Below are 14,089 nucleotides of genomic sequence, written 5' to 3'. Positions count from 1 at the left end.
TAATTAGTGGTGGAGGAGTAAGGTGACTAACATTGTGACACAAGAATTTTATATATAAGATGATGGTAATTCGTTAAGATTTTCGTTTTACTGGTGTTCATATGTAGGCCAACTTTTTTGCTAGCTTTATTCAAAGCTTGCATCATGTGCTCGACTTCTGAAGCCGAGTTACCAAAAAGTGCTATGTCATCTGCAAATCTTAAGTAAAGGCACTTATTGCCAATCCATATGCCGTTGGCCTTCCAGTCCAATTGTTTAAAGACATTTTCCAATACTGCTATGAACAATTTCGGTGAAAGAGGGTCTCCTTGTCTTATGCCTCTTTCTATTTTTATTTTTTCTTGCTTGTTCCGGCTTGTTCTTCTGGTTGCATTCTGTCTATTTTTTCTGTTATTCTACCCAAAAGCAATGATGAGAAAAGCTTATACAAACTGGATAGTAGACTAATTGGCTTATAGTTGCCAATGACTCTTGATCTCCTTTCTTATAGAGCAGTATAATTTCTGACTTACAATGTTGAACTACTTCCGATTCTACCACCATATTGAATAACCTCGTTAGAAAAGTGATAAACAATGGATCTTCAGGGCTTCATTACTGACACTATCTGGGCTAGAGCTCTTTTCTTTTTTTTTATGTTTTAATATTTCTTTTTCTGTTATTTCTTCAGTTAAAGTTGAAGTTCTATTTTCGTTCTTACTCTCATTGGTAGTTTCATTTAACATATAAGAATGTGGTGGTTTTGTATAAATTTCTCTGTACGTTGCGCAATTTATTTATTTATATATTATATACTTACTATGACTTGCCTTAATTTTCTTTTGATTCTGTTTGAGATCTTGAATCCAACTTTTATGTTAGTTTAATTGTTTGTTTACTCTTTTAGCACTTCTATAATTCAACAAACTTTTCACTAAGATTGTCCTTCTGTAATTTTGATAGTCTTCTCTGATTGCTTTGTGGATCTTTTTATATAACGATTTCAGTTCTTCTTTTAATTATTTTGTTTTGTTATTAACCGTATTTAGTTCCGTTCCCTTCTTTATTAGTTCTGTACTGTTTTTGAATATTCTATGTTCTTTGATGGTTTTTTCCTTTGTAATTTTAAGACTAGATATAATTGCTTCTTCCAATTTGTTATAGTAGTTGTGAACATCGTTATTTTTTTGAAATATTTCATTTTGTTTTCTTCTAGTGTTTCTTCTAGTCTTCGTGGTTAAGATATGATTATATTATAATTGCGCAATCAGTTATGGCTGAAATAATATACCAATGTACCTGGTATTGCTGGACGCGACGGTCTGTAGCTGGGGGCCCCCGCTAGTCCTCTAGGAACTCCTGGTGTTACGGTGCGTGCTACTTCCTCTCGGCTTGTATATGGAAAGGGTTTTGCGATGGGTTACACAGAGAACTTCTTGCGATTAGATCCCTGACCACTGATGAACTCTTCTGAAGAACTTGCGCAATTATATTAAGCGGAATTTATGCGTATGTGACGATTTGTGTGAGAACTATATATAATAATTTTGGTTATATTATTAGGCGGCGAAATAGACAACTGTGATAATGTTAACCTCACATGTTATGGTGACAATGCGTCTGTTGTCTATGGTATTTCTCTGTCTACAGGCGTCGGCTATAAATTGCCCATAACCAAATAACAATAAAAATAATAATTGCGGCGCATCCACGTAGGTATCAGCGTTTGTCAAGTTAACAGTCCCTGAAGATGTTTCGTGTAAAGGCGAAACACTTGGTGAAGTCATTTATTTAAAAATAAAACACTTTTGTGGATTTTTTCATAGAAATATATAAATATCAAGCTCTATATGATAAATGTTAATGGTTATTTGAATTATATTATAATTGAATATTTTATATCTTGGGACTCGCGTTAAAAATACATTATCATACTAATATTTTATTGTACAAGCAAGTCCGTAATCTTGTATGGACTTATTTGACCCAGCAGTAGGGCTGCACCAAACAAACCAATATTCAAATTCAATTCTCAATCAATTCAAACGCTTCCAGAATAAAGTATTGAGGTAAATTGTGAACGCGAACCTTGGAAACTGCGGTCTCCATCGGAACCTTAACATCGAGTTCGTTGACAAAGTAATACAAAAAATACGCTGTGCTCATCAACATAAACATCATCATCACGTGGATGTCGGGGCAATCCATCTATTTGACAACACTGATATAGTAAGACTATAATGAACAAACCTATTGTGTGTAGTGGTGATGAATTCGTAATACAGTATAAAAATAGGGATATTATAAAAGACACATTAACAAAGTGCCGTTTAAATTAATGTAGAATTACTTTTTAGCTAAAGTTACGGCTAGATTGTAATGTAAGTTGGGCAACATTATAATTATACTAGCTATGAATACCCGCTTCGCTGGGTCATTTTTAATTGTATACTTATTTGTTAATGTTAATAATCTATCACTACTTACTTCACAATTTTTTCACATAAAAGACACATTTTCTTTTTTCTTATTAATTTATTGATCTTACTTATTTTTACATTAAAATCTTACGACTAAGTAGACATTAATATCTTTTATCATCTAACATTAACTGATATCCTAAACATTTTTATTGAAATACATTCTTATATACTACATTTACAGTTTTGCATTCTGGTGCATAAACAAATAAATTTTCTTTCTGTCCTACGCGTGAAAAAGCTACATAGAGTTGACCATGTGAAAAACAGGATTCTTTTAAATTAACTCCACAAAATCGGAACGTCTGACCTTGCGCCTTATTGATAGTCATACTATAAGCTAATCGTACAGGAAATTGTAACCGTTTAAAATAGAATGGTAAATCATTCGAAATTATTGGAATTCTTGGTATAAAAACCAAGTTTCCTTTTTCTTTGCCAGTGAGAACTTCTGCCTCAATGATGTTGTTCAAAATTTGTTTTACGCATAATCTTGTACCATTGCACAATTTTGGCCTATTAAGATTTCGCATTAATATGACTGGTGATCCAATTTTTAGCTTTAATTCATGAGAAGGCATACCAGGTGGGTTTAATGAATTTAAAAATTCCGTTGGAAAGTTTAAACTTTCATCTTGATTCATCATTGTATCTATTGATTTATAGATTTTTTCCTCTCCCGGTATCATTTCCTGTATTTTTTCATTTATTCGTTTTACTGCATCATTTTTTGTAACCAAAATTGTTCGCTCAGACAACCATGTTTTATTTAAATAATTTTGTTGTATGGATGGATAAATTTTGTCTATAAGGTGTTCTTCGGTGTCTACCACATGACATATCTCTTCAGTTAAAATTATTTTACCAGACTGTGGATCTAGTGGGTAGGTGCCATTCCCAATTTTCAAAAGATTGTCGGCAAACTCTTGTGCTTTTGGATCTCCAGTAATTAACGCTCGCATATTTTCTGTCAGTGATAACTTTTCAACATTGTTCCAAAAAATTGATCGCTTTAAACATGCATTTATTTCGTCAGCTGGTGTTGATTTTGGAATAACTGGTAACGTTTGTCTAAAATCCCCTGATAGTAGCAATAAAGCATCTCCCATTAGTTTTGTATTTTTCCGAAGATCCTGTAATGTTCTATCCAGCGCTTCCAGTGATTTTCGATGAGCCATCGTGCACTCATCCCATATTATAAGTTTGCATCTTATTAAAATTTGGCCACGTACAGAAAATTTTGTGATATTACAGACTGGGAATTCTTGTTCAGCTACATTTAATGGCAAATTTAGTGCAGAATGTGCCGTTTTTCCACCTTCCATTAATGTCGCGGCAATTCCAGAGGATGCCAAGGATGCCTATTTCATTTTTCACCCGAATTGTAGCTAGGACCAAATTAATGAGGAAAGTTTTTCCAGTACCTCCGGGTGCATCTAAAAAGATTATTCCTCCTGCATTCGTCTCAATACGATTTATTATTGTGTTATATACTATTCGTTGTGTTCGTGTTAATTTTGGTTCATTTTCTTCAATGTAACGTTGCAATTCATCTTTATTATAATTAAGTTCTTTTGATAATTCAGAATTAGTCACGCTTAATTCGTTTCTTTTAGGAGATTGCACTCCGAGAGTAACTAAAGTTTGATTACATATTGCGAAACATCGATCTTCTAAAATTATCAAAGCTTCATTATAAATATTATGGTTGAATGTAATATTCATATCTTGATTTTCTCTACGTAGTCTTGCTAGAATATCATCACTCATACTATCACGATATTTCAGCCATAGTCTATTCGGATTTGAAGGATTACACGATGTTAGAATTATAGCAAAGAGTTCTCGCAGTTGATTCGCTGTTGCTGTTTCTGCTGTCTCTTTCATTGCCTGCTCCCATTGATTATCATTTTCTAATAAACCACGACGCTGGCATGCTTCACGATACGTTTCGCAAATGTAACCATCTACTGTTCGAAGATCTTCAAAAGAAGTTGGTCCACGTACTTCATGAAGTAGTAGACGTAAATAGAAACATTCAGCATTCTTTGGATGTACCGTATATACTCGACCAATAGCTTTATCTTTAAAGACACCTTTAAATCCTTCAACCGAAACTCCTTTCTTTCGTCGATTAAATACTTTTCGCGATGAGCCCCATGTGTAATAACTGGGAACATCTCCATAAAGAAGAGTTCTATCAAACAGATCACTTCGACACAATTCGAAAAATGCAGTTAACGTAGTATTAACAGGTTGGTTTGCAACTTTTTGTGCTGTTTGATTAATAAAATATACCCGTTGCCCATTCTCAAGATGAACTGCTAAGTGAAAAACAGCTGGATCCCTGCCATGAATCGGAAACCCCAATATACGCCAAGCTGCCTCATTACTATTTATATATCGTCCCATTTGATAACTTAAAATTTCATCATATCTATTTTCATTTGTAATTTCAAAGACAGCCATATCACTTCCTTTGTTAATATAGTTACACACATATTTAATTGACTGAACTGAACTGCAATATTCTACATTTATATGTGCATTAAACATTTTCGATAATAACGGATTATAAGGGACAACCCATCGATTATCAATTTCGATTTCTTCATCCCGTACTCTAATTTTTGCTGTAAATCCTCCTTCACTCGGTGGTCGACGTCGGTATTGCGGATATCCATCATCTCCCGTTTGCGTCTCACTCAAAAATGATCTTATTATCTTTTATACAGGGTGATTGCATATTAAGTGCCCCGCAAGGTCCATGTATCATTTGTTTCACGATTATTTCATATAGAACAGGATCTTCAACCGGATTTGGGAATTCTGCTTTAATAACGTCATCGATTTGATTTGAGTGAATTTTTTCTTTCAGCCAAATTAAATTATGTGAGTGTGGCAACCCTCTCTTTTGCCACTCAATGGAGAACATCCAGCTATTAACATTTCCGAAAATACAACTCTTCACAATTGCATTAATGAATTTTACTTGTTTCTGTTTAAACACGCGCGCAATTAAATCATGTCTGTCATGTGACTTTTGTCCAAATTGTAACTCATCTTTAATTTCCTTCCATGACGAATTGCACGTAAACGTTATGAATAAGTCAGGACGACCATATTTTCTCACATACGCCATTGCGTCTTGTGCATATTGAAGCATATGCCTAGGGCTACCAATGAATGTAGAAGGCAAAATTACTAATCGTCCCAAATTTTCAACATCCCCATCATTGGCTACCGCATCTCGTAAGTGAATATATTCATCCGTTCGTAATTTATTTTGATTTAGACGAATAAATCGAATAAAACGAATAGATCTTTCTGCTTCTATTTTTGCTTGCATATCAACAATAAACTGTAAAAACAATTTCCGACAATTGAGTATATGATTGTATTTATTCACTCTCTCCATTATCCGATATGCGTAAAATTCCTTGGAAGAAACTTTTTTGTTTGTAGGGCTATTTGTTTGTGGATCAACATGCTGAATATTAAAATGGTAACCGTCTTCACCATGACAAAATATTAGTGGATACTGTAAGGCGTCATACATGTGATGAGTTTCAGCGATGCGTTCCAACTTATTACTTCTTCGTTGTACCACAATATCCCTATAACTACTTTCATTGTCCACCATAACTACGGCTATTTCATTTACTTGAGGTGCATTAAATCGTCTTTCGTGTTCGCCAATTGGCTTTTTATCTGCCCGAATTATTATTTTATAATCATCTGAAACCATTTTTTCCATCGCAGTCTTAAATATCTTTATCAACTCATTATTTTCATGTAGAAAGCGCTGTAAATAAAGAATTATATCTCGACGCAATTCTGTAAAATTTGATGAGTTCGTCTTCTTCATTTCCTACAAAGTAAATTTGTAAAAACTTCAGAGTATTATTTGGGAGTGACAATAATGATCCAATTTTATGATATACTTGTCCCTGTATTTTAAATACTGGATTAAATCCTTTTTCTTCAATTACTGCAGTTGCTCCAAATGAAGTCATTTGAAAGCATGCATTGTAATTTCTAATTTGTTGTAAGAATTCTTTAGAATTTTGTGTTTCTCCTTTCATATATTCTAGAAATTCCGGTGGCAGTGATTTTAACTCAATTTAATTTTGCCACTTGAACAGCATATACTTTGCGTTTCTCCTTTGAATTTTTTAGCTTCACAAAATTTGCATACTTCATTCATTCTTCCGATCACTATACTTGAATGTTCAAAATAATTTCTAGTAGGATTATAATGAAACGCCTCTTGTTCAAGACTGTATTTTTCCCGACGTTTTTGACGAACAGAATATACAGTTGTTTTAGAAACTTGAGCCTCCATTTGTTCATTTAGTCGAAGATCACGCATTCTTATTGCATTTTGTATTCTTCTATCATCTGCCTGTTCATTTGTCTTTCTTTTTCTTTGCAATCTTTTTCTGATTCGGTCCGTTTCTTTAGAATCATTAAGCTGCTCTTCAGTCTGATTATTTCGACTTTGATGATAATTTTCTCGAAGTAATGTGAGACGTTGTTCTCTTTCGTCTGTAATTTCATTTCTCCGTGACATTTTTTGCCTTTTCGATACAATTCGAAAACGTGAGAATACGCATTTACGTTTCGGCATCGTTAGTAATATTTTAATTTTTTTTTTTCACCTTTTTCACACTGCACTAAAATAAAAAAACTAAAAAAAAAAGAAACAATATTGTGTATTACACTGCACGTTAAAACTTTTGATTCTTCACTTTAAAAAACACTATACGCTGTTATTTATGATTATTTAATTTTTAATATTTATTTTTTCGTTATACAATTCTTATAAAAAATCGACTGAAGCACGGGTTTGACATTTCGGCTTATATAGTCGCAAAAATTATCCCCACTACCGACCAAATTTTCCGGATTGTTCTAATAATTTCGACTTTTAAGTATCTCAAGAAATTTTAAAAGTTTCTAGAACGATCCAGCATATTTCTAATCTATCAAAAAGTTGAGATACATTTTGGAGCTTTCTAGATCATTGGAGGAATTTCCAGAACATTCTATATTGATCAGAAAATTAGCATACAATCTAGATCAATCTAGTAAGATATAGAACATTCTTAATCGTTCAAAACCGTGGCATATAAGTCATTTCTAAAACATTCTGGAATATTCTAGAAATTTCTAGGTGATTCTAGAATTTTTTCGAACATTTCAAATATATTTGATCAATCAGAGCCTTGGAATACATTCCAAAGATATCCAAATTATTCTTGGATGTTCTAGATTATTCGATAAATTTCTAGATCATTCTAGAATTTTCTAAATCATTTTTATTCAATCTAGAACATTCTTGTTTAATCAGAATCTAAACGTAGATTTTAGAACTCCCTACATCATTCCAGAATTTCCCAGATCATTCTACACATTTCTGGGTCATTCTAGAATTTTCTAGAACATTCTCATTCGATCAGAATCTACACGTCGATTTTAGAACTTCCCATATCATTTTAGAACTTCCCAGATCATTTTGGAATTTTCTAGATCATTCTAGAATTTTCTAGAACATTTTCGATCGATCAGAACATTGGTATACATATTAAAGCTTTCTAGAACATTCCAGAAATTTCCTGAACAATCCAGACCATTTTAGATCAATAATAGTCACATTTTCAAAGTTAACATCTTTCAACCCCCGTATCTTTTACACCCTTATAATTATCGACTTGCAACCACCATAGTGCACAATGGTAACCTTGTACCTATTGCCACATACAAACACTTTTGGTCTGCGATGCGTAGTTTTGGCTGCAAGGTGAAATATAGGGACACACACCTCCAATTTTATATATATATATAATATATATATATAATATTTCTGGAATATTCTAGATCATTCTAGAAATTTCTAGGTGATTCTAGAATTTTTTCGAACATTTCAAATATATTTGATCAATCAGAGCCTTGGAATACATTCCAAAGATATCCAAATTATTCTTGGATGTTCTAGATTATTCGATAAATTTCTAGATCATTCTAGAATTTTCTAAATCATTTTTATTCAATCGGAATCTAAACGTAGATTTTAGAACTCTTTATATAATTCTAGAATTTTCCAGATCATTCTAGACATTTCTGGATCATTCTAGAATTTTCTAGAACATTCTCATTCGATTAGAATCTAAATGTAGATTTTAGAACTTCCCAGATCATTTTAGAATTTTCTAGAACATTCTTATTTAATCAGAATCTAAACGTAGATTTTAGAACTCCCTACATCATTCCAGAATTTCCCAGATCATTCTAAACATTTCTGGGTCATTCTAGAATTTTCTAGAACATTCTCATTCGATCAGAATCTACACGTCGATTTTAGAACTTCCCAGATCATTTTGGAATTTTCTAGATCATTCTAGAATTTCCTAGAACATTTTCGATCGATCGATCAGAACATTGGTATACATATTAAAGCTTTCTAGAACATTCCAGAAATTTCCTGAACAATCCAGACCATTTTAGATCAATAATAGTCACATTTTCAAAGTTAACATCTTTCAACCCCCGTATCTTTTACACCCTTATAATTATCGACTTGCAACCACCATAGTGCACAATGGGAACCTTGTACCTATTGCCACATACAAATACTTTTGGTCTGCGATGCGTAGTTTTGGCTGCAAGGTGAAATATAGGGACACACACCTCCAATTTTATATATATAATAGATAATATAATAGATTAATATGTTGCCTAGAGGAAAGAACATCCTATTATTTAAGATTTTTACATTAAATATCTTGTAAAGTTAGTCCATGCTCTGTACACGAGCAAACCATCTCAACTTGATACAATTCACAATTACAATAATGTAAACATGTTTTTTTTGTATTTTATTATTTCCAATTGCTAAGATTTGTCTTCAATCAATTCGACGCGTGTTTTGACTCTACACGAGGCATCCTCAGGAGATGTTGACTCGCCACATTCAGGTACGAGGCTGAATTGAATAAGCCGGAAACCGCTATTTTATACCCTCGTCGCATAAAGTGACGCGCTGTGATTGGAAGAGATACGTAACAATGGTGAAGAGAACAAATTTGTTTGTTTATTCAACAATGTTAACATGTTATTTTTGTGTTTTATTATTTGTAATTGTTGCAACTTCTAATTGTTAATAATTACAACAATGTTATTATAACTTGATGCTATTTTTCCAGCAAGTGGATTGGCTGAAAGAGCAAGCAGAGATCCTGAACACGTTCGCCGGGAACATTGCGTACCGGATGCCGGGCGACACTTACAGTCAACTAGCGCAGATGCAAATCTTAATGCATTGAATTACAATAAGTTCATATATGTTTCAATAAAGTTAAGTTTCTATGAAATTGATTTTGTATTTTTACCAAATCCTTCGAGTATTTTGAAGCACATCCATCAGGATCTTACAAAGAACAGTGAGATAACATTGTTACTGACACCCACTTATGACATTAATACCTACATAAATTGGCATATTATATTAATTATTAACCTTGTGTTACAAATATTAAAACTATAGTCTACTATACTTTAAATTCCATAGACATTGTTTCTCTCTAATCTACCTCCTGACGACTCAACCTCGTCTTTGGTCAGTTAGTTGTCAGTCGATTACTAACGTGTTTAATACCAACGATCAGCAAGCTAGTCGATCTTCAACAGTTGGCTAGAGTGGTCGCCTTAAAATACATATCAGTTCTCTGTTCCAAGTGAAGTCATTATAATATATTCTAATAAAGGCATACTGCGAAGAAAGCGTTTTAACCGACGACCTAGAACTTGTGGAAAGTAATTGAAGCAAAATGCAATTAAACATGTTTTAGTGTAAAAGTTAAACACTTAGTTAGGTTTTGTGGAATTCTAAATTATGTATTATAAAATAGAAAATTTCCATAGCTTTTTTAGAATTTAAACTAGGTACAGCGTAGCTATTAATACGAAACTAGTATAAGATACTACTTTTCCTCGTTAAAATTTTGACTACAATAATGTATATAAAGTATACTATTGAAGATCTTCAAAATAACCACAAATTGTTTCTCTGATAATACAAAGAAACGACATTTAAAGTTTACTAATATCGCTTCCTCAATTGTATCCTTAGATAAGTTGTTTATCACAATAAAGTGCACAAAATAATCTAAGTGTCATCCGTCATCTTATCATAGTTCACACGTCACTTCGATGCACCATCATCCACAGACAACATAGATACGCCAAGCGCAGCAAATTCAAATTAATGAAATGTCATTCATTTCATTACATCTCCCCCCTAAAAGCGAAAATTCTAAGCAATATATCTATACAATGTAACTATGTATCTAATAAGTTATCATCATATTCGTTTTCTATTCCTGCATCTTCTTCAGTTTCTGTTAGAACAGGTTGTAGTTTTGTTATGTGAAATAATGTTGTTTCTGTATTTCTGTTGCCAGTATTAATGTATCAAATAAATGGAATTGGATATTTTCTCTATTATCTTGAAATGCCCATTTTTAATTCGTCTAATTTCTTTATATTCAGTCTATTTCCATTTTCTACATATACACTGTCTCCTACATTAAACTCTTGCATTTTTCTATTTCTATCAAATATTTTTTTGTTGTAGGTACTCATGGGATTTTATTGTATTCTCTAATGCCAATCTTCTATCAGCAATCCACTTGTCTTCCTTTTCTATTGTTTTGAATCATTTGGTAGAATATTGACATTTGTACCATTCAGTAAATATTTTGGTGCAAAACCTGTAACGTGTTCTGTTTAATTATATTTATGTATACATTCTCTTACTAGTGTTGTCCATGTTCTCTTATTATTTTTCTCATTCATTTTACACCTTATTTTATTTACTATTGTTTGATCTAATCTTTCATTCAAGCTGTTCGAGAATAGTGTATTCACAGCTGTAAAAATTTGTTTAATATTATTCTTTTGCAAATATTGCTTAAATTCTCTTGAATTAATGCCCGGATATTGATCTGTCAGGATAATTCCAATCTCATCTGTCTCTAGTACTTTCTTTGTAAGCTTTATAAACTCACTTGCATTCTGGGTTTTGAGGTCGCAATAAATGCCTATCTATATAAAACGGAACACATGATTGGAACATCTCAATTAGTAGCCAATGAGAATAAATTAAGGGGATCTGGTCAAAAACAAAACAGGCAACGGTCCCCACTGTTGGTGAGTAATGATAAAATATTTATTCAAAACCTGACAATGAAATGACTATTTGTGAAAGCCCGACAAAGTTAAGTTATGCTAAAATCGCCAAGAGTACAGAAATAGAGGGTGACCATGGCGAAAAATCAACAAGTGAAAGTGAAAGTTGGATTCGGGTTCGATCTAAATGACGTAATTCCATTAAGAAAGGTGGAAACACCTCTGACCTCCGAATAAAAGCCGTGGAGAAGAAAAAATCTCTTCATGTATGGAGGCTACAAGAAGGAACAAAATAAGAGGATTTATCAGAATACATACGGGATGTTTTTGGTGAAAACAGTTATATAAAAGTAGATCAAATAAAACATAAAACGGAATGGGGATACTCTTCATTTAGGGTTACAGTATCGGAATATGATTATGATAAGTTGTGTGACCCGAATATATGGCCCAAAGACGCTTAATACAGTGAGTGGATTTGGTTTCGTAGAACAACCAGTAATACCGATAAAGATTGAGGTAAAATTTAAGACTTAACTCAGGTCTTATCCTCATCGTAACAATTAACTAAGATCTTATTTTAATTTTACTCTTAACTCAGATCTTATCCTCATCTTAACTCTTAACTCAGATCTTATCCCCATCGTAACAATTAACTCAGATCTTATCCTCATCGTAACAATTTACTCAGATCTTATCCTCATCTTTACAATTAACTCTGATCTTATCCTCATCGTACCAACTAACTCAAATCTTATCCTCATCTTAACTCTTAACTCAGATCTTATCCTCATCGTAACAATTAACTCAGATCTTAACATCATCTTAACTCTTAACTCAGATCTTATCCTCATCGTAACAATTAACTCAGATCTTAACATCATCATAACTTGTTACTCAGATCTTATCCTCATTGTAATTCTTAACTCAGATCTTATCCTCATCGTAACAAATAACTCAGATCATATCCTTATCGTAACTCTTAACTCAGTTTTTTTTAAAGAATAGAGGACAAACGAGCGTAGTGGTCACCTGATGTTAAGTGATCACCGCCGCCCACACTCTCTTGCAACACCAGAGGAATCACAAGAGCGTTGCCGGCCTCATTTTATTCTCATCTTAACGATTAACTCAAATCTTATCCTCATCGTGACTCTGAACTCAGATCTGATCCTCATCGTAACAATTAACTCAAATCTTATCCTCATCGTAACAATTAACTCAGATCTTATCCTCATCGTAACAATTTACTCAGATCTTATCCTCATCGTAACAATTAACTCAGATCTTATCCTCATCGTAACAATTTACTCAGATCTTATCCTCATCGTAACAATTAACTCAGATCTTATCCTCATCGTAACAATTAACTCAGATCTTATCCTCATCGTAACAATTAACTCAGATCTTATCCTCATCGTAACAATTAACTCAGATCTTATCCTCATCGTAACAATTAACTCAGATCTTATCCTCATCGTAACAATTTACTCAGATCTTATCCTCATCGTAACAATTAACTCAGATCTTATCCTCATCGTAACAATTAACTCAGATCTTATCCTCATCGTAACAATTAACTCAGATCTTATCCTCATAGTACCAATTAACTCAGATCTTATCCTCATCGTAACAATTAACTCAGATCTTATCATCATCTTAACAATTAACTCAGATCTTATCCTCGTCGTAACAATTAACTCAGATCTTATCCTCATCGTAACAATTTACTCAGATCTTAACATCATTTTAACTTGTTACTCAGATCTTATCCTCATTGTAACTCTTAACTCAGATCTTATCCTCATCGTAACTTTTAACTCAGGTCTTATCCTCATCGTAACAATTAACTCAGATCATATCCTCATCGTAACTCTTAACTCAGTTTTTTTTATAGAATAGAGGACACACGAGCGTAGGGGTTACCTGATGTTAAGTGATCACCGCCGCCCACACTCTCTTGCAACACCAGAGGAATCACAAGAGCGTTGCCGGCCTCATTTTATTCTCATCTTAACGATTAACTCAAATCTTATCCTCATCGTGACTCTGAACTCAGATATTATCCTCATCGTAACTTTTAACTCAGATCTGATCCTCATCGTAACAATTTACTCAGATCTTAACATCATTTTAACTTGTTACTCAGATCTTATCCTCATTGTAACTCTTAACTCAGATCTTATCCTCATCGTAACTTTTAACTCAGGTCTTATCCTCATCGTAACAATTAACTCAGATCATATCCTCATCGTAACTCTTAACTCAGTTTTTTTTATAGAATAGAGGACACACGAGCGTAGGGGTTACCTGATGTTAAGTGATCACCGCCGCCCACACTCTCTTGCAACACCAGAGGAATCACAAGAGCGTTGCCGGCCTCATTTTATTCTCATCTTAACGATTAACTCAAATCTTATCCTCATCGTGACTCTGAACTC

The 14,089-nt window shown here is 33.2% G+C and overlaps 1 protein-coding gene across 1 annotated transcript in view; it reads left to right on the top strand.

Moving 5' to 3' along the window:
* Window positions 1–9,832, top strand: part of LOC126969211 (nuclear pore complex protein Nup93-like) — a 43,059-nt gene extending 33,227 nt beyond the window's left edge. The window contains exon 15 of the mRNA XM_050814538.1: window positions 9,665–9,832. Coding sequence (XP_050670495.1) covers window positions 9,665–9,784 — 120 coding nt within the window. The 3' untranslated portion in view covers window positions 9,785–9,832. The remainder of the gene's footprint in view (window positions 1–9,664) is intronic.
* The last annotated feature ends 4,257 nt before the right edge of the window (window positions 9,833–14,089 follow it).

This window comes from Leptidea sinapis, chromosome 17 (genome assembly GCF_905404315.1).
Source record: "Leptidea sinapis chromosome 17, ilLepSina1.1, whole genome shotgun sequence".
Lineage (NCBI taxonomy): Eukaryota > Metazoa > Arthropoda > Insecta > Lepidoptera > Pieridae > Leptidea > Leptidea sinapis.
Note: the sequence above shows the minus strand (reverse complement) of the source record. Positions and strands in the feature narration are given on the sequence as shown.